General features: G+C 40.5%; 3 protein-coding genes across 9 annotated transcripts; 1 reads left to right on the top strand and 2 right to left on the bottom strand.

Moving 5' to 3' along the window:
• Window positions 1-766: 766 nt before the first annotated feature.
• Window positions 767-2,405, bottom strand: LOC117751743 (ecto-ADP-ribosyltransferase 5-like). The gene is made up of 2 exons (XM_034583860.1): window positions 1,920-2,405; window positions 767-1,614 (listed from the first exon to the last, which is right to left on the bottom strand). The coding sequence occupies exons 1-2, from the start codon at window positions 2,145-2,147 to the stop codon at window positions 799-801; spliced, it is 1,044 nt and encodes a 347-aa protein (XP_034439751.1). The 5' UTR covers window positions 2,148-2,405; the 3' UTR covers window positions 767-798.
• Window positions 1,487-4,289, bottom strand: LOC117767013 (ecto-ADP-ribosyltransferase 4-like). 2 transcript variants are annotated; one of them, XR_004614810.1, is made up of 5 exons: window positions 4,007-4,289; window positions 3,740-3,880; window positions 2,877-3,625; window positions 1,971-2,076; window positions 1,842-1,866 (listed from the first exon to the last, which is right to left on the bottom strand). XR_004614810.1 is itself a non-coding variant. In XM_034594528.1 (4 exons), the coding sequence occupies exons 2-3, from the start codon at window positions 3,845-3,847 to the stop codon at window positions 2,900-2,902; spliced, it is 834 nt and encodes a 277-aa protein (XP_034450419.1). In that variant the 5' UTR covers window positions 3,848-3,880; window positions 4,007-4,289; the 3' UTR covers window positions 1,487-2,076; window positions 2,877-2,899. The 2 variants fall into 2 exon arrangements, 1 of the variants encoding a protein (XP_034450419.1); XM_034594528.1 differs by having other exon boundaries at window positions 1,487-2,076.
• LOC117766983 (von Willebrand factor A domain-containing protein 7-like) lies at window positions 3,177-17,422 on the top strand. Of its 6 annotated transcripts, XM_034594506.1 has the most exons (19): window positions 6,718-6,851; window positions 7,464-7,741; window positions 8,046-8,253; window positions 8,850-8,935; window positions 9,376-9,469; window positions 9,960-10,088; window positions 10,196-10,382; window positions 11,717-11,886; window positions 12,062-12,174; window positions 12,355-12,471; window positions 13,869-14,072; window positions 14,593-14,728; window positions 14,842-14,994; window positions 15,091-15,189; window positions 15,289-15,398; window positions 15,685-15,849; window positions 16,073-16,396; window positions 16,547-16,571; window positions 16,908-17,422. In XM_034594506.1, exons 2-19 carry the CDS (start codon window positions 7,547-7,549, stop codon window positions 16,997-16,999), a joined length of 2,607 nt encoding a protein of 868 aa, XP_034450397.1. In that variant the 5' UTR covers window positions 6,718-6,851; window positions 7,464-7,546; the 3' UTR covers window positions 17,000-17,422. The 6 variants fall into 6 exon arrangements, with proteins under 6 accessions (XP_034450380.1, XP_034450370.1, XP_034450397.1 ...); XM_034594489.1 differs by lacking the exon at window positions 6,718-6,851 and adding an exon at window positions 3,177-3,304 and having other exon boundaries at window positions 7,645-7,741; window positions 16,547-17,422; XM_034594479.1 differs by lacking the exon at window positions 6,718-6,851 and adding an exon at window positions 3,192-3,304 and having other exon boundaries at window positions 16,547-17,422.
• The last annotated feature ends 583 nt before the right edge of the window (window positions 17,423-18,005 follow it).

The raw sequence follows: 18,005 nt of genomic DNA, 5'->3' as shown, positions 1-18,005 counted from the left end.
AATTCATACAATACAAACCATATTTCAGAAACTGAGCATACACTTTTCAGCAAAGTAACAAGTTCTTAATCTGACAGATTAATGTAGTGGAGTAAGATGAATATTTTTCTCTCAAATCAAAAAACCCAGATAGAAGATGGACAACATGCTGCTCTATCGCTGCCACAGTGTTTACTAGTGTTAATTATTTCCCTCTCCACCTACATATAGTGCCAAGGTACTTTCTCTGGTGTGTTGTTGAGAGAACTTCTTGTAAACATAAAGGCAAGTTGAAATAAACACAGCACTCCTGCAACTAGAAGTTAGGAGATGCTCAAGATAATGATTTCATTAAAGAAAATTAAATATGCTATTCGGTAGATGAAATGATTTTATTAAATTCAGATAAGTTTCTCTCAAATTACACTCGATCAATGTGTTACAACGCTTCTCACATTTACTCTATAACTTTCACAGCAGCAAAATCACAACACTGATCCGGAGACCTTGTGATAGACTCAAAGGGGGCCCTCCTGTGGATATTGTGTTAACTGCAGCTGTAGTCACAGAGGAGGGCGAGGGGAAGACGTAAATTCCCTCACACGTCCTCAAATTTCATCCTTTGTCCCCAACCAATTCAATGCAACTCAGTACAATTATTGTAATAATATGACTGTATACAATGACAAATTCTTGATATTCATTACATTTTTTATGCAACTACAAAAGTGAGTCATGTGTTTTGCTTCCCCAGGCTCTTAAACGGTTCATTTAAAAAAATGTGAAGTGTTAGCTAAGTACCCGATTAAAGAATAGTCGTCATTGTTTTGTGGGTTCCTTCACACGTACAACAGAGAACACGTGGGGTTGTTGATTTTTAAAAAGGGAACAGTTCAATCTGGAGAGAGTTTTGCGTGTACTCTTCAGTTTATACACCACCTCACACGGCAGACTCTTGAGGTCAGATCTCCTCTCCATCTTTGCCACTTTGAAGACCTCATAGGGAGGAATGAGCGCTTCTCTCTCTGCCTCTCCCAGCTTCGAGTACAGCGAGATGTCCGCTCCGAAGCACGTCACAATCTCAAAGCACGACTTGTCGCCGAACCTTTCAGAGCTGGGGTACCATCCCATTGAGCTGGAGGTAAAAGAGCCAAAGCGAATCAGCTTGTTGAGGACGTCCTGACTGAAGTAGCTGTCGACTCTCCTGTACCCAGTCAGACATCTTTCCGCTTCAGGTTTACGAGCGCTGAGCGTCTGAAGGGCGTCGGTCAGGAAAAAGTGAAGCGCGTGATACTTGAACGTGGTCATGTACACAGATCTATTAGTTCGAACTGCATCGTTGAACTCGAGATATACGCTGGGCTTGTCGAGGCTGTAAACATAGAGAGCCATGATCTGTTCTCTGCCCAGGCCCGTGGACGGCCTCTTTCCCTTACGCTTCCATTGTTTGTTGTAATATTTCTCTGCCACATCCCAGGCCAGCATGAAATCTTTGTCTTTGTTTTTCTCATTTGCCAGGTACTGCTTCTGCACTCTGGTCTCCATCTTGTCTCTGCAACCTGCGTACATGTCGTCAACAGCGTTCGGAGCCAGATCCAATGCAGGTTGTCCTTTTAATCCCAATTCTGCAGAGTTCTGCAACAACACATAATGAGGGTCAGGACGCAGCGATCACACTAAAGCAAGGAACCTAACAATATATACACTACCTTTGCAAAAGCTATAGAGATTCCATAGGTCGTCAGCAATGCAGCCCAAACTCCCATCATGGTCACTTATTTTCCTCCAGCAAAGAAAGCTACACATACAAAATACCTCTTTTTTTGTTGTTGTGATATCGGAACAGGGTCAAAAGCAAATATTTCACAGGCTTGTTTGGAGTAAACACTAAGAATATCAAGGAGAGAAATAAAGACTTCTGCTCACAGGTCACGACTCACATGCTGTAGTGACACTTCACAGACTAAAGGGAGCACAGGCTTCTCTCTCACCTGCGGCAGGTTATTCCAATCAGGGTGAAACACATTCAAACACTCCCCCTCCGTTGCTATGGAATATAAAGGTCCGTGCATTTTATAGTGAAGCAGTAGCCAAAGTCTATGAAGAGGCAACATGAGGAGAATATCAGGAAGAAAAGTTATCAGAGACTGTGAAATAAAGCATGACATTAGTCTTAGATAAGATACGGATAAGATAAGAATAAGTTGAGACAATCATTTATTAGTCCCACTACAGGGAAATTTGCTATATTGCAACAGCAAAGAGGACATTCAAAACATTACTATAAGAAAAAATACAATATATATACAAGAAAATGTACTAAAAATACATACATGTATGTATATATATATATACACACACACAATGTAAACAGATACAGATTTACAGTGTGGCCAGAGTGGCACAGTTGAATGAGAGAGTGCAGGATAATTTCTCTACAAATGGATCTTTGGCCTTTCTGCATCACTGATATGAAAATGTTTTTAAATGTCACATATACAGAAAAAAAAAAATTGTGTATTGAAACTGCTCTTTTAGTTCTTTGTTTTAAATAATAAACAATATACCACAGCACATACTTATGTTTGAACTGTTTTAATACATCAATTAATTACAATGTCCCACAGTCAGCCTTGTTTCATACAATGAAGTTCATTTATTCGAGCAGCATTCTTGAGCACTGTGAAATAAATGTTTGAAATGCTAAAAATATTTGTTTTAGCCTAAAACCTAAATCCTATTATACTTTATTTGATTGTATTTTATACTTTTACTTCTCTTTGTTTTTATTTATTGTGCAGCACTTTGATCAAGTGTGTTTTTTTAAATGAGCTTTAAAAATAGAATTCAACAAAACACTTGAAGAAATAATAACCATCAGTATCACACATGCTAACATGGTTGCAGCTCTGCTTCAGTATCAGTTTGTTGAATCCAAAAACGTCTCTGTTAGTCTTTTATTCAGTTTGCAGTTGAGATCTCTCCTTGGCGTTTTGGTGCTGTGGAGCTTGTAGACGACGGTGCACCTCGGGTCATCCGTCAGGACGTCGGTGATCTTGAAAACCTCGTAGGGAGGAATCAGTATCTGTCCTTTCATCCTCGTAGCAGAGTAATATGTCACATCAGCGCTGAAGCATGTAAAGATCTCAAAACAAGACACGCTGCCATTAGCTTCAAATGACTGCTCAGCTGAAGCTGCCAAAGTGAAAGCACCAAACCGCATGTTGGTGTTGATGACATCCTGGTTGAACTGCCTCCACGTCCTATGATAAGCGCTTCTGCACAATATCTGACTGTGATGCAGCACTTGGATGGCATCAGTCAGGTAAAAGTAGAAGTGGTGGTACTTGAATTCATGAGTGCTGTACTTGTGTTTCCCTGTTCTCACTGCTGTGTTGAAATCCTGCTGTATGCGTTTCCCTTCCGTGAACATGTACAGAGCGACAGCGTGGCCTTTTTTCAGGCCCTCGTGTGCAGGTTCCTTTGCATGTCTTTCAGCTGAGGACCTGGCCGAACTGAAGTTTCTGTTGGCGCCCCACTCAAACGAGAAGTACAGGTTGACCAGGTAAGTCGCTTCAGATCGGCAGCCGCCGTACATGTCGTCAACGGAATCTGTCGCCATATCCAGAGGTAGAGTCTTGGTGTTCTGCAGGGGCGGATAGGAAACAACTGTATGAGCACAATGAAAAGTTGCAGAAGGTTTGTGATGTGATATTTCTGCTCTTAAACATAAATAAAATCTGAAATAATGCCATCCCACCTCGGCAGGTTGCTGAGGCCACCAGAGAATCAGATATGGGTCATGATACAACATGAGCACCAGCGCCAACAACACACAGACAGGTGCCCACTTTCTCACTGATCTCATCTTCGACTGTGGCTTTTCATTCAAACTTCATATCTAAGTGGGAAACAGAAAGAATCAACTTTACTTTGATTTACATGCACAATTTGAATGATTAAATCTGCAAGTAAGAGGCTCCTTCTTATTCTCCTCTAACAACACATGGTATCTGTTTTCTCTTACCTCGTCTCTGCAAAGTGCTCTCAGCAGCAGCATGGCGTTCTTTTGAGTAATCACACGGAGAGTGCGGATGCAGTGTCGGCAGGAAAGTCTCCTCTCACAGGATTTACTGGAACAACCACACGGCGCAGACGTTGCTCGGCACCTTCACTCAAAAGTGCAACAAGGGAATCCAGATCAGATTTTGCATGTAATGTTTAAACAGATGGATAGAAACTGTTTAACTGACAAAAAATATCTTTAAGAATGTTCTTTTTGTAGTTTTTGGTTTGAAGCATTTTCCCATGTTGTGTGTAGGTATTTGAGTGAGATTTTACAGTGGTTGCACCTGTAGATCCTGTTTGGCCACTTTCTCATAAACAAAGGCGAGTCTTTGAGTCTTTTACTACAGTGTGCACATGAAACGGCTCCTTCAGAATAATAGAGAGAAAACCACACAAGCACGCTTACACACACAAAAAAAAAAAACTCTTCACAGGAAAGAGCTTAACAAAGACGAGGTCGGGTGGAACGATTGGACAATTTATATGTTACAAACATTCCCTTTTTCATGGCAGAACATTCAAATTTGCCATGCAGCCACGGACACACCGTTTGATGAAAACACACAAATTTCATGATGCGTCATCATCAAGGTCTTGAGGCTTTTCTGACCACGTTTGAGTGGAATTTGGTCTTTAGAACTATGAAAAGATGACATTTCCTGTTGTGGGTGGCACTACGACAATAACTGAATATTGACAGGTAGACGTCTTTGAGCCAGGACTCTCAACCATGTGACATTTGGTAAAGATTGGACAATTTATACGTGTCTCAACGTCTTGAGACAAGTATTTGAAAACTTATTTACTTATTTGCTGTCTCCACTGTAATATATTGCATGGCATTCGGATAAAGCAGCCTATCAACCAAAGCAAACTCTGGGCCAGCCACACTTCTGTCACCCAAGCAAATAAATCATAGACACAAAGCCATAGGATCAGCCACTTAGCATTTGCTCTTTAATTGGTGGAGAGTAGGATTTAATGGCAGCTTTTTAACGGTAGAATAGGTCAGAGCTGGAGACTGGTGTCACCTGTCAGAGGGCGAAGAAGATTCATGACGACACAACCTCACTGCAAAGCCAAATGACACATAAAGTACCATTTACCTGGAATACTGGGCTTCTCATGCTCATGAAGGAAGTAGTCACTGTCAGGAAGTATATCACTGTACAATTTAATCAGATTTACAGATTATTTCACAATCGCCCATTGTTGTAATCTGACGCTGTCGGAAAAAAATTCTGCCCCTTTTAAAGTGTCATCAAGCTTATTGAGGGAGTGAAGAGGTGAAAGTATGTCCGCCACTCAGGGAGGATTATTTTCTTGACTGTATTATTTCAGTCTGTGTAAAATGACTGACACACACTGAGTATATCAAGCAAAGCATTGACACAAAATATGCCGCTTAGCAGGATTACAGGGGTTTACATTGGAGCACCACACGTCCTCACCTGGAGTCGACCACAGGTCATGTGCAGGTTCGCTGAGATGTGCTCTGTTCTGTTTAGCACCATCATGAAACAGAACGTTGATGAGTTGTGAGAAACTTTATATAGAACTTTAGTTTGTGTTTTTATTTACAGAGTTGTGCCTGCTCAAATTTTAAATTTTCATTGTACTTGTGTCATTTAAAACAAAAAAAGAAGAAAACTTTGCTGCATTCTACAGAGAACAACAAGCACTACTTGCATATAGTATGGGCTACTTTTACATTGATTTGATATCGACTTCATGGTTGGTGCTAGACTGGATCAACTGGAGGGACAATGCATTTGGGAATTTGGGGTTATTTGCCGTCCAATCTACTACCGAATCAGTTTAGTTTTGGGCCTATGGGTTAGGGTTCATGTAGACTAGGTTTGTTTTTGGCATGGGGGTCGGGCATCCAACTGTTAAGAGCAGCCACTGGCAGTTACATAAATCGGCGCCTATGATTGTGTAAACGCCCCAAAATACACACAATGGCTTTACTCAAAGAGGTTAAGCTGTGTGTGTGTGTGGGTTAATTAAAGGAAGAAGACATGAGGAAGTAGGGACAATTACACCTGAGTGTTGCTGCTCTGACTGTGCCAGGAGGAAAACTACTTAGTAGATTAAATCCATGTCGTGGAATATCGGTTTCTTGTCCATCTAGGTGTGTGTTAGTGTGAGTCACTGTGAAGGTTACACAATGGCAACAACTCATGACACATGATCAAACATTGCAGAGTATATGGATGAATAATCTAGAAAGTAGCACAACCATCTCTGGCACAACTTAGCCAAATATCTATGTGTAATCTTTACCGCGGTTACAATGAATGTCTCAAAGTGACATGTTTTCTTATCAGGGAGTGTCTTGGGTGAGGCCAGATGAGGAGAAAGCTCCTTTGTATCATTGTATGCAGCTGACAGCCATCAAAACATCACTATTTGTTAAATCATTGCTCTTATTTGGTAAAAGTTACTAGTGGTCAGTATTTTGATGGTCACAAATGTACAAACACGTACAAACAGAGACATGGAATGGATCCTTTCATCCTTTCGACTGGAAACGATACATCAAACCCTCTCACCCATGACAAACACATGTCATCTTGACATGTGTTTGTCATGGGTGAAAAAACTAAAAGGGTGTGTGTGGGACGTTGAGTATAAAGGGAAAGGAATGAGAGCGCACACTCAGACACACACACACAAGAGTGGGGAGATAACACACAGATGATCTACACACAATATCATCTACCTGGTGTAATTCTGACATAGTGAGACTGAAGCGGTGGCAAACACCTGAATACGACTGGAAAGTTAAAGAGTTCACCAAGGTAAGAGCGTACGAATCATCTATTGATATTACGAAGCTCAAAATTGATTAATGTCTTCAGTTTATATTAAATTGTATGAGTAGTAATACTACACATCTTGTAACATTTGTGATAATATTGATTTAAAGTATATGTTTTTGTGGAAATATTGGCGTTTATATATTCTAATAGAGAATTGTTCCGTTTTTCAAATTAAGTATTTTCTGGTATCTGAAAACATGAGATGCAGCTTAACTTATTTTTGGGGCACTTATTGTTAACAAATGTCATATTTGATTTAGAGTGATTATTGGGTTTATTATATTATAAAGATAAAAAGCGTTTTGCATTTAAAAATCCTTCAGTGTAATGGTCCTGTAGCACTTTTTCTTTTTATCATTAGTTTAATGTTATTATTTTCCTCTGCTTTTCTGTCTGTGGTAATTTTGCTCCTCACTTTTTTTTGCATCAGGTGTTTTCATTTGCCGCTTGTTGTCTCGTCACACCTGCTTGCTTCACCGCTCTCTATGTTTTACCACATGGTTTTCTGCTCGTAGAAAACCCTCTGTGGAATGACTGCACACAGCGGAGGAGATGAACTAACTTCTGCTCATCTGGTTTGTGCCTATGTAAATTACTAGAAACAGGTTTAAAGACAGCATCCATCCACGTTTCTTCCTTTTTACACTTGACCCTGCTCGACGTCGTCCTCCGTCATGACTGCCGGGCTGGGCGTCGTGCTCCTGATGGCGGCGGGCCTCTCAGGCCTCGTTCACTGCTTCCAACCTCTCTTCTCATTCAATGGGAATTCCAGCGCTCACAGTGACATCACACTAAGGGCGGTTCTTAGAAAGACGGCTGAGGTCTGCCGAGATATGGCTGCCTCTGAGGGACGGGACTTCAGCCTGACTGTGAGTTGAGAAGCTACACTGAAGCAGAGAGACTGTGGTGCATTCACATACTGTATCTATTACACTTTATTTGTTTTTATTTAGCGTCAATGTCTCCAAGTTATGGTTTGGGCTCAATTAGTTGAGGACATGATGCTGGAAGATCAAAATAAATAGATCAATCATAGCTGAGTTTTGAAAAATAAAACAAGACATTCCAGTGTCTCAGTACGTTGCACTTTTGTGTTTCTTTCTGTGTTTGTGTTTGAAATCCATATTCTCATATTATCACGCAGTTGCTTATTTGCCAAGTCTTCCTCTCCAGATTGACGACAGCCTGACAACGGACAAGGTGCAAAGGGCCTGTTCCTCCCCAGGGACTTCCACAACTCTCCTCTCCAGTGTCATATTCCAAACGTCCATGTTCGACATGGTCTTCGGCAACGCAAATGTGGATGTGGTGTTTGCCCTGAGTGAGGAGCACCATTTTGACGATGAAACCTTCCAGGGAGGACGTGATGTAATCACTGCAGGTTCACATCAAATATACCTTCTTTTAAAAAATATATATATTTCTATCTTCATGTTTAAAATGTTTAAATGGTTCAAATGAACTCACATCAAGCAAAAGATTAGAGAAATTTGTTTTGGACATTTTAATTTATTGTCACATTACTTCTTTAGCTACAGAGGTCAGACAACAATGCACAAAATAGTTTCTAACTTTGGAAGACATGTTTCAGCAGATTTGCACTGCACTGAAAAACACTTGTGGTCATCAAGACTATAAAGCGCTACATAAATACCAGTTAGCATTTACCATATTTCTCAAGGAATGGAAAATTTAAAATACCAAAATTACATAACATTTTAAATACTGCACAAGACAGAAAGAGCTATTGCACGGTACCAGGTTAAACTTCATCTATTGGGATTTATATTCTCTATTGAGTGACAGGTGTGTTTAAAACATTTTTAAGGGTGGATCAGTTCCTCAAATGATCTTTCACTTTATTGGAGTTAGGTTGATTGGGCACTATACATTGATCTAAGATGTGAATGTGAGTGTAAATGGCCTACTACAGCTCCGGTTCGTACTTAACCCTCTCTGTGTTGTTCTGCTCTCGAGGCGTGGCTGCTGTTAAGGCCAGTGTGAAGCTGGAGAACTTTGTTGCAGGGAGATGGACTCTCGGACGAGTCTGTCACACCCTGCAGGTGAGATCTGTGATTACTTTGTCATCAATGTTTAGGGTGGATGGTGCCGTTTGGAAAGAAGAATTAAAACAACTCAGTAGAGCGCATACCTTCGTCAGGGTCCAACAGTCCCATTATAAAACCTTGTTTAAATTTAGATTACTTGGATCTGCCCTGAATTTAGTGAATATCAGTCCCCTTAGCATGACTGATGTTTTTCATTAAGATCCATCGATTATTATCATTAGGAGAAATCAATAGAAATATTGTAAAACGCCCCATCTCGCAACATTAAAGATACAGTAGTTAAAATATAATTCTTATATCTGCCAACAACCCTGCTAACAACCAAAACAAACAAACAAACACAGACGAAAACATAACCTTGTTTGCGGAGGTAATAATTTGCGTAGTGTTTCGTAATCTGTGTGTTAATGGTTTGTAATGTGTTATATATTCAGGACTTCTACAGCCACAGTAACTGGGTGGAGCTGGGGAAGAAAGCTCCTTACTCTGCCCTGATCAGACCAGACCAGCCTCTTGAGAACCTGGCAGGTAGGACACTGCTGTCAGGGTGTAGTTATAGTTTTTAAACAGCAAATCAATAGCAAACTTGGTGTTCAGTCATGCACATCGGTGAGAAATAACGAGGCCTATTGTCCCCTTATCTGTCAGCTTTCAGTGGAAAAACAGCCACCCTGCCGTGGCTTGCAAAGCTATGGGTGCACACACACATTGCATTGTTGCACAATGTCTTATGCATAATTCTTTCCACACACAAGCCAATAGTTCAATACTCCCATTCATTGCACTGTCCAACATTAACATTAAAACATGATTTTTCACTGATTCAACTCATTAAGTGAAAGATCCATTAAATGATATTCATACAGTAGACATATTTCACTCTATCTTAAAGTAGTGTAATGTGTAAAGTAATGAAGCATTTTCTCCAATTTTATATCAGATATGTTCAAATATATTTGCAAATGAATCGCCTATGCTATAAGTAATATTTCTACTATATTTATTAAATGTATTGCAGACGGGAGTACGCCAACCTGTAGAAACTGTGAAGGAGAGGACTGTGATAACAACATCCTGCCTGATCTGATGCAGCAGGGGCTTCTCACCTCAGGCTACTTCAACATCTTCTCCTCAGTAAAACCTGCTGGTAACTTTACTTCTACATATATACATGTTGCACAATTTTTGTAGTAATTTTATTTCATATTTTGGGAGCCTTTCTATCAGCAACATAACATTTCTCTCTGCTCTCAGGTAAATGCAGCCATGGTGGTTCATTTGACCAGACGAGCAAACAGGACCCAGTGGGGGGCATCAATAAGGATGACATCAGCTCCAGTCACGGCTCACTTCACCACGCAGCGGCCGATTTGGCAGTGAGTGCCACATTGGAGCTACTGGAGGACATCAGAGTAGCTGTCGGGGACAAGAACTTCCTGCGGTAGGAGCCGTCTTGATCTGAGTCACTCTGGCACCCTCAGCGAGAGGAATATAAACATGACCAGTGTTAGATGGATGTCTAGCGGTTGGAGCTGTAACACCAAATGAAAGCAAAGATAAAGAGCCTCTCCATGTAAACAAGTTTCACCAAAAATAATCACTGATACGGTGCTGAAACAAAAGTCACACGTTTGCTTACATCATGTTTCGCTTTTACCAACTTTAGCTCAGTTTTAACCATAAAATCCTGTCTGTGTCGCAGCTGAATCATCTCATTTATCTCTGTAATTTCACCTCCTTTTCAAGATTTAACTTTTTGGCCGTCTTTCACTTCATAATGTGATCTGTTTTTAAGTATCTGATGGTTTCATTTTATTTGCACCTTCTTGTAAAGCCCTTTAAGATACAAGATTTTTATTATCATTATATTCAAATACAAAGAAAATGTGTGTTTGTTTGTGTATTTGTAAAGATATAATATAATGTAAATATAGTATAAGTGTAAAAGCATGCAAATAGAAACATAAAAAATAGCAGCAGAAATAGCAATAATAGCAGCAAGAAAATTACATTAACATAATCAAATAATTATATACAGAGCCTAGAACAAGGCAGTTCTAAAAATAGTACAATGTGCAAATTAGGCTCCATTTTATGATATGACAAGTACAATATAAATAAAGTTTATCATCATTAAAGGTTCAGTGTGTAGAATTTAGTGACATCTAGTGGTCAAGTTGCATGTCGCAGCTGAATACTCCTCACCTCACCCTCCCCTTCCTAACATGAAGGAGAACCTGTGGTGGCCCTCAGTTGTCATAAAAACTCAAAAGGTTTAGTTTGTCCAGATTGGACTTCTGTAAAAAAACATGGCGGCCTCCGTAGATTTAAATATAAAATTTTTAAATATAAAAGGGCACATTCTAGGGTAAAGAAAACAACAATTTGTACAATTTAGATGATTAATACACACTAGTGAAAACATCACTAGGATTATTTTATATTAAATTTCTGCCAATGGATCAATTTCACCTAAATCTTACACACTGAACCTTTAAGGGAAGGGAAATGACCCAAATGTGGACTCACATAGAAGAAGGTTGGTGTAGAGAGGAAACCTTTAATAAACCCGGCATATATACTGTATATACAAAGACAAAGTTTAGACATGTGCAGGAAGTAAAATGACCATAGACACCAAAGGATGAGTGATTTCAAAACAGGAAACACAGAAATGAGTTCAAGTGGGATAAATTACACATGATCGCGAGAATAACCCACGTAGGTAACCCTATAAGCATATGAACGTTTCGTTTGTCCCTCTCGTTCCCACAGACTGATGGGCCTCTCCCAGTCCTCTGTGCTGTGTTTTGTCATCGACACCACAGGCAGTATGAGTGATGACATCGCCGAAGCAAAGAGAGTTTCCTTCTCCATCATCGACAGTAAGAGGGGAACCCCGCAAGAGCCCTCTGCCTACATACTGGTGCCTTTCAATGACCCAGGTGGGTAACACACAAGGAGGAATTAGTAGTTCATTACATATAAGTGTACTGTACTGGATACTGCACCCCCGACTCCAGCTCTTGCCTCTGAATAAAACTCTGTGAACCTGATTAGTTTTTAAACTGTGTCTAAAGTAAATGAGTGATTGAAACCAGTTTTCTCTGGTATATCCAGGATTTGGACCTCTGATCATGACAACCAATGCAGATGTATTTAAAGACAACATCAACAAGCTGTCTGCAAATGGAGGAGGAGACATCCCAGAGAAATGTTTGTCTGGACTTCAGGTGTTGACAATATCATGGGCATTTTTCTATTGTTAAGCAATAATTCCAATTAGACGCCATTGATTTGTTTTGTAAAGCATCAACACAATAACATCCCAATTTTACAAGACAATTCAAGTTATAGACAATAGAATGTAATCATAGAATAACACTGTTTCCTGCACTGTATATGACTGACAGCTCGCCCTGACTGCGGCGCCTCCCTCCTCTGAGATCTTTGTCTTCACTGATGCTCCAGCTAAAGATGCCTACCTGAAAAGCACCATCACTGCTCTTATTGAGAGCACCAAGTCTGTGGTAGGAATCCACCTTTATCAGCCTCACTCTTTAAACGTCAACACACTGTCCTGGACTTGCAAAAAAAACGTTATTAAAGGATCAGTGTGTAGAATTTAGGGACATCTAGTGGTGAAGTTGCGTGTTGCAGCTGAATACCCCTCACCTCACCCTCCCCTTCTAAACATAAAGGAGAACCTGTGGTACCTTCAGTTGTCAGGTGTTTAGTTTGTCCAGTCTGGACTTCTGTAAAAAACATGGCAGCCTCCTGAGAGAAAACCACTCCAAATGTAAATATAAAGTATTTAAATATAAAGGGTCCATTCTATGGTAAAATAAACAACAAGTCATACAATTTAGGTGAAACACACTAGTGAAAACATCACTAGGATTATTTTATATTCAGTTTCTGCCAATAGATCCTTTTCACCTAAATCTTACACACTGAACCTGTATACAACGTTTGGGTCCTATGGACCTTCATCAGGTAAACAGTGAGACAAAGGACATTCAGAGACAAATATAGGCGACACCTCCTTGAAAATGGCCAATCAGAGAGAAGGAACTCTCCGGCTCACAGACCCACTGTCTGTTTCCATTTAACTGATTAGAAAAGACTAAACCTGCCCAAAGGTCATCAACTCGAGGCTTCAATACCTGGGTGAGTGGAGACATGAAAACATGAGTGGATTACTCTGAGGAGCTAATCGAAAACGTGGAAAGTTATCACACTATAATGTGTAAAAAACACATAAGAAATAAAGTTAATACATTTTAGAAAAATATAATGTGACTATAAAATCCATTAGATCTACTTAATAAGAAAGATCTACATGATCAGGGGAAAAAATCATACAAAAAGGAAAAAATTGTCATTAATAAATATGTCTAAACAATCAAAGGACTGATCCTATACAGTGATGCTATTGACAACATAACATTTCGTAACAATTAATCATTAAGGCCTTTCGGAGACAGTGTCTGTAATGAGTAGATCCAGAAGGCTTCTCGTCTCTTAAGTGATAGATTGTGGTCTCCACCTCTAGGGGCTGTCTTAACTCTCTATGTAGGGTAGAAATGTTGTGTTTCTGTTCATTAACGTGCACAGCAACAGGATGGTCGAGGTCATGTCTGCGTAATGCACCCCTGTGTTCACTGATGCGTTGTTTCAACAATGCTTGAATGTCCTTTGTCTCACGGTTCACCTGATGAGGGGTCCGCAAGTACAGGACTGTGTGCAGGATTCCTCTTCTCTCACCTGCATGTGCCTTTTCCCTACGCACCTGTCCACTGTATTTCTGAAGGTGTGCATTGGCCTTTTCAGTGCAGTTTTGAACTCAATCCACTAGCAAATAATAAAATATTGTGTAAGTGTGAGTTTATGTGTGCCGTTCTAATGTAATCTTTTTTACGTCTAGGTTACATTCATGTTGACGGATGTCTTGGCCAGTCGACGGCGCCGCAGAGGTAGTAGCCATGTGAGTTCACGTAAAATGAACCAGGCAGATGCTCAGCTGTACCGTGACCTAGCCCAAGCTTCTGGAGGTCAGGCCATCGAAGTCACGAAGTCAGACCTCACTGCGGCTACAAGTGTTATAGAGGATTCATCAGCCAGCGCAGTGGTAAGACAGTAAACCAGAAAATCATGTGTAGCTTGTGTATCACTCTGTTGAAATGTGTTCAATATGTGCAGTATGTGAATAAATATGCACAGTATGTATATATATAATGTTTTGAAATTTGTATAAATTGGTGCAATATATGAATATGAACAGGATGTGTATAAATGTCTATGGTATGTGTACAATGTGTAGAGTAGGTTTTTAATTGTGAAAAATGTGTACAGTATATTTATAAATGTGTAAAGTATGTGTGTAAATTTGTATAAATGCATGTACTACTGGTATAAATATGTACAGTACAAGGGTAAATGTGTACAGTGTGCCTGTAAATCTGTACAGTATGTGTACATGTTTACAGTATGTGTATACATGTGTACAGTGTGCCTGTAAATCTGTACAGTATGTGTACATTTTTACAGTATGTGTATACATGTGTACTGTGTGTGTGTGTAAATGTGGACAATACGTGTGTACTTGTGTACCATGTGTGTATAAATGTTTCTGTTCCTTTCTCTTTGAGGTGACAGTTTTTCAGGTGGTGAAGAATCCCGGGCGGCCTGATCATTTTACATTTACTGTTGATGGTTCGTTGAGGAACATGACTGCATACGTCACAGGAGCCTCATCTCTCACCTTCAATCTCACCAGCTCCTCAGGTGTCGTCACTGCTAAATTTAATTTAAGATTGTTCCAACTCCCATCACAAATCTCTTTCATCTTTCTGTTTGTGTTGGTTGTGTTGATTTAAACACATGTCTGTCTCCTCCAGGTTTATCTCAGAACTCCAGTCAGTCCAGTGGTCCTCTGGCATCCTCCACTACAGCAGGAAACCTACGTCGGCTGAGCCTCAACACTGATAATCAAACAGGATCATGGCAAATCAGTGTTGACTCTAATAGTCCTTATTCTGTTAAGGTCATAGGTCAGTAATATGATCAAGGAGGATAATACAGTATAATAACTCACCTAGGCAGTGAGAGGAAGACCTAAATTTGCTCTCTCTGTGTGTGAACATCAGGTCAGAGTTCATTGAACTTCATTTTTTACCTCTTGGAAGCACATGAAGGAGCCCAAGCCCACGGAGACTTCAACCTAAAGGAGGGACGTCCTCTTTCAGGTCAGACCACCTTTGTGCATGTCCGAGCCCCTCACTCTATATAATGTTCATGTCCTGGTAACACACATCTAATTTCCTCTGTCTTGTCACAACCTGCAGGTGGTAATGTCAGCCTCTTGGTCTTTGTGTCAGGAAGCGACAAGTTGAAAGTATCCGAGGTCAATCTGTTTGACAGCTCAGGGCCGACGGAGGTCAATGGATCAGTACAGGCACGTCAGATGTTAATTTTACTATCAAGTCCAAACACGGTTCCTCAGGCAGTATCAAAAAGTTTGGAAATCTTTTTTGGGATGTTTTTTCAATTTATTTGAAACCCGCCTTGTTGTAAGGATGTTATTATATGTGCCGTGTAATGATGCAAGAAGTTAGGAATTATGGAACATTAATTGTTTTATTCCCTAGTTAACAAATCAGGGCTGCGTTAGGGAAACATTCAGCCCTCGTGCTACAGTCTTCTCTGTGACAAAGTGTTGCTTCTCTTTCTGTCCCCCACAGTTGATTGAACGTGGTAACTTCCTGGTGACATTCAGCGGAGTCCCAGCAGGGAACTACGTGGTTCGTTTGAAGGGAGAGGACAGCAGCGCCACCTCAAGGTCCTCACTTAGCAGTTTCCAGAGACAGGCCCCCACAACGATCAAGACCTCTAGCATCTCTGTAACTGTGAGCGCTGTGCACATTTAGAAAGTGAAAAGTTTAATGGATTATCACGACAACAAGCCTTAATTTGGGCAATTAGGCAGTTCATTTACCTAAAATACATAACACATAATTACAACCCTATAGATGCAAAAAATAGATACTTATAAATACGGTATAGTATTTATAAGTATCTATTTTTTAACTTGTGTTCCTGTTTGACATTCCTCCTCCTCCACCTTTCCAGGCTCGAGCCAACAACACCAACGTAGAGCCGGGCTCCACCATTTCCATCCCCTTCACTGTCGCCACAACCAACGGCGGGGTTGTTAACACCTCTGCAACTGACACCTTCACGGTCCGTGCAAACAACGACCGCAGCTACACTTCCTCTTCACCCAGCACGGTCACCGCAGCGGCAGGAAGCGGAGGCGCAGCCAACGGTACCGTGACCTTGACAGTACCGGGCAGCGCCGTGTCAGGAACAGATGTGACCCTCACCATCGAGGCAGAAAACGCAGCCGCCAGTGACGTCAACTATGCCGTCCTCAGGTTGTCTGTGGTAGCCAAGGTACGAGAGAAAGGAGTTTGGTGCAAAGCAATTTTCTATGTGCAGTATTTTTCAACATTAATATATTATTGTCAAATACAAATCGACATCAGAGGAGAGATGTTGGGTTTAGCTTCTGTCTCACAGCATCAATGTTCTTATTGTGCCCAGGTGACAGATACTGCCCGCCCCGTGTGCCAGGTCGTCAGCACATCGACCAACTGTACGTCCTCTTCCTCGCTCTGTTCTTCCTCTCATTGGGAATTCATTGCTAACTTCACTGATGGCGTCAACGGAACCGGCATTGATAGCATAACCGTCCGCCAGGGGAACGGTACCCTCAACACCAGCACAGTGGCTGGAGCGGGGGGTGAGAACTTTACAGTGGTTACCTACAGCGCCTCCTGCTGTGCACAGAACGTGGTGCTGGCCGCTGTGGACAACGTGGGGAATGTGGGCAAGTGTGTGGGACAGGTTCGGGAATCAACCACAGCGACTCCAGCTGTGGTTGAAGCTGCGAATACAACTACAGCTGCAGTTACCACAACATCCACAGGGGGGCACACTTTGAGCATGTCTCGCTGTCTATGGATCACTGCTGCAGTTTATCTCCTTTGGAAGTAATAAATACATTACTCTGTAATTATAGCTGGAAGTCTTTAATAATATAACCCTGACAATATATCAGTCAGTCGAGTTTATTGGCCTGTAACATTTATATGGATATCCACATTTCTTAACTCCAAACACCCAGTTTGAGTCGGGTTCTATTCTTTCATGGGATAAAAATAAATCTTTTGAATCAGCACTGATTTTTGAATGTATAAAAATATTCAAAAGTTACTTTGTATGTTATATATATTCTTAATAGTTTGTATATTTGTTGTGGTCATCATAGCTCTGTGGTGAAGTTAACGAAACTAAACTCAAAGTCACCCAACTTACCTCTTATAAATAATAATATATTTAATAATAAGAGTGTTATTACTTCATCTACTGTGTATCTTCATGGGCATTTTGAGTAACATATTAAAGGGATATTCACAGATATTTAGAGGACGACTTCCTGACAGAAACCTGTGCCTGATGTCAGACATACATTATTACTGGCAGGAAATCATGTTGCCACATCAGCCACAGCATTAAAACCAGTTATTACTTATCATTGTGCAATGTCATTTTTCTGGTGTACCCACAGTTTCTTGATTTCACTCAAGTTTACTTAAAGATGTTATGTTATTAATAACAGCAGCAACGACATGAGCACTGAGTGGTAATAACGATGATAATATAGATTTATAGCAAGGTGCCATATTGATTCAGAACTCATCTGAGCCAACTGTGACTATAAGCTTTATCAGAGAGGAATCTTTTATGTGTAAACTTAACTGTAATGAGTGAGTCTGCCCCTCGAACCCCCTGAAGCCTGGTAGCTGAAGGTTCTAACTCCCATTCTGTATTTTGAGAGTGAAGTAATCTATTGCTTTGTATGTTAGAAAAAAGACAACTCGTCATATCGTATCTCATCTTATCTTATTGTATCTTATCGTATCGAAACTCATTGTATCCTATTGCTTTGTATCTTTCATACAGCCATTACATCCATATTGTATATCATATGTCAAACCTC

This window comes from Hippoglossus hippoglossus, chromosome 1 (genome assembly GCF_009819705.1).
Source record: "Hippoglossus hippoglossus isolate fHipHip1 chromosome 1, fHipHip1.pri, whole genome shotgun sequence".
Classification (NCBI taxonomy): Eukaryota; Metazoa; Chordata; class Actinopteri; order Pleuronectiformes; family Pleuronectidae; genus Hippoglossus; species Hippoglossus hippoglossus.
This window is presented reverse-complemented; position numbering and strand designations above follow the sequence as displayed.

Coding starts and splice junctions, on each gene's coding strand:
- LOC117751743 (XM_034583860.1), bottom strand. CDS start 2,147: ATGTCATGCTTTATTTCACAGTCTCTGATAACTTTTCTTCCTGATATT. Junction 1,615..1,919: donor GTGAAGTGTCACTACAGCAT/GTGAGTCGTGAC, acceptor GTGTTGTTGCAG/AACTCTGCAGAATTGGGATT.
- LOC117766983 (XM_034594479.1), top strand. CDS start 7,547: ATGACTGCCGGGCTGGGCGTCGTGCTCCTGATGGCGGCGGGCCTCTCA. Junction 12,175..12,354: donor AATGTTTGTCTGGACTTCAG/GTGTTGACAATA, acceptor TATGACTGACAG/CTCGCCCTGACTGCGGCGCC. Junction 15,190..15,288: donor GGAGGGACGTCCTCTTTCAG/GTCAGACCACCT, acceptor CACAACCTGCAG/GTGGTAATGTCAGCCTCTTG.
- LOC117767013 (XM_034594528.1), bottom strand. CDS start 3,847: ATGAGATCAGTGAGAAAGTGGGCACCTGTCTGTGTGTTGTTGGCGCTG. Junction 3,626..3,739: donor GGCCTCAGCAACCTGCCGAG/GTGGGATGGCAT, acceptor CCGCCCCTGCAG/AACACCAAGACTCTACCTCT.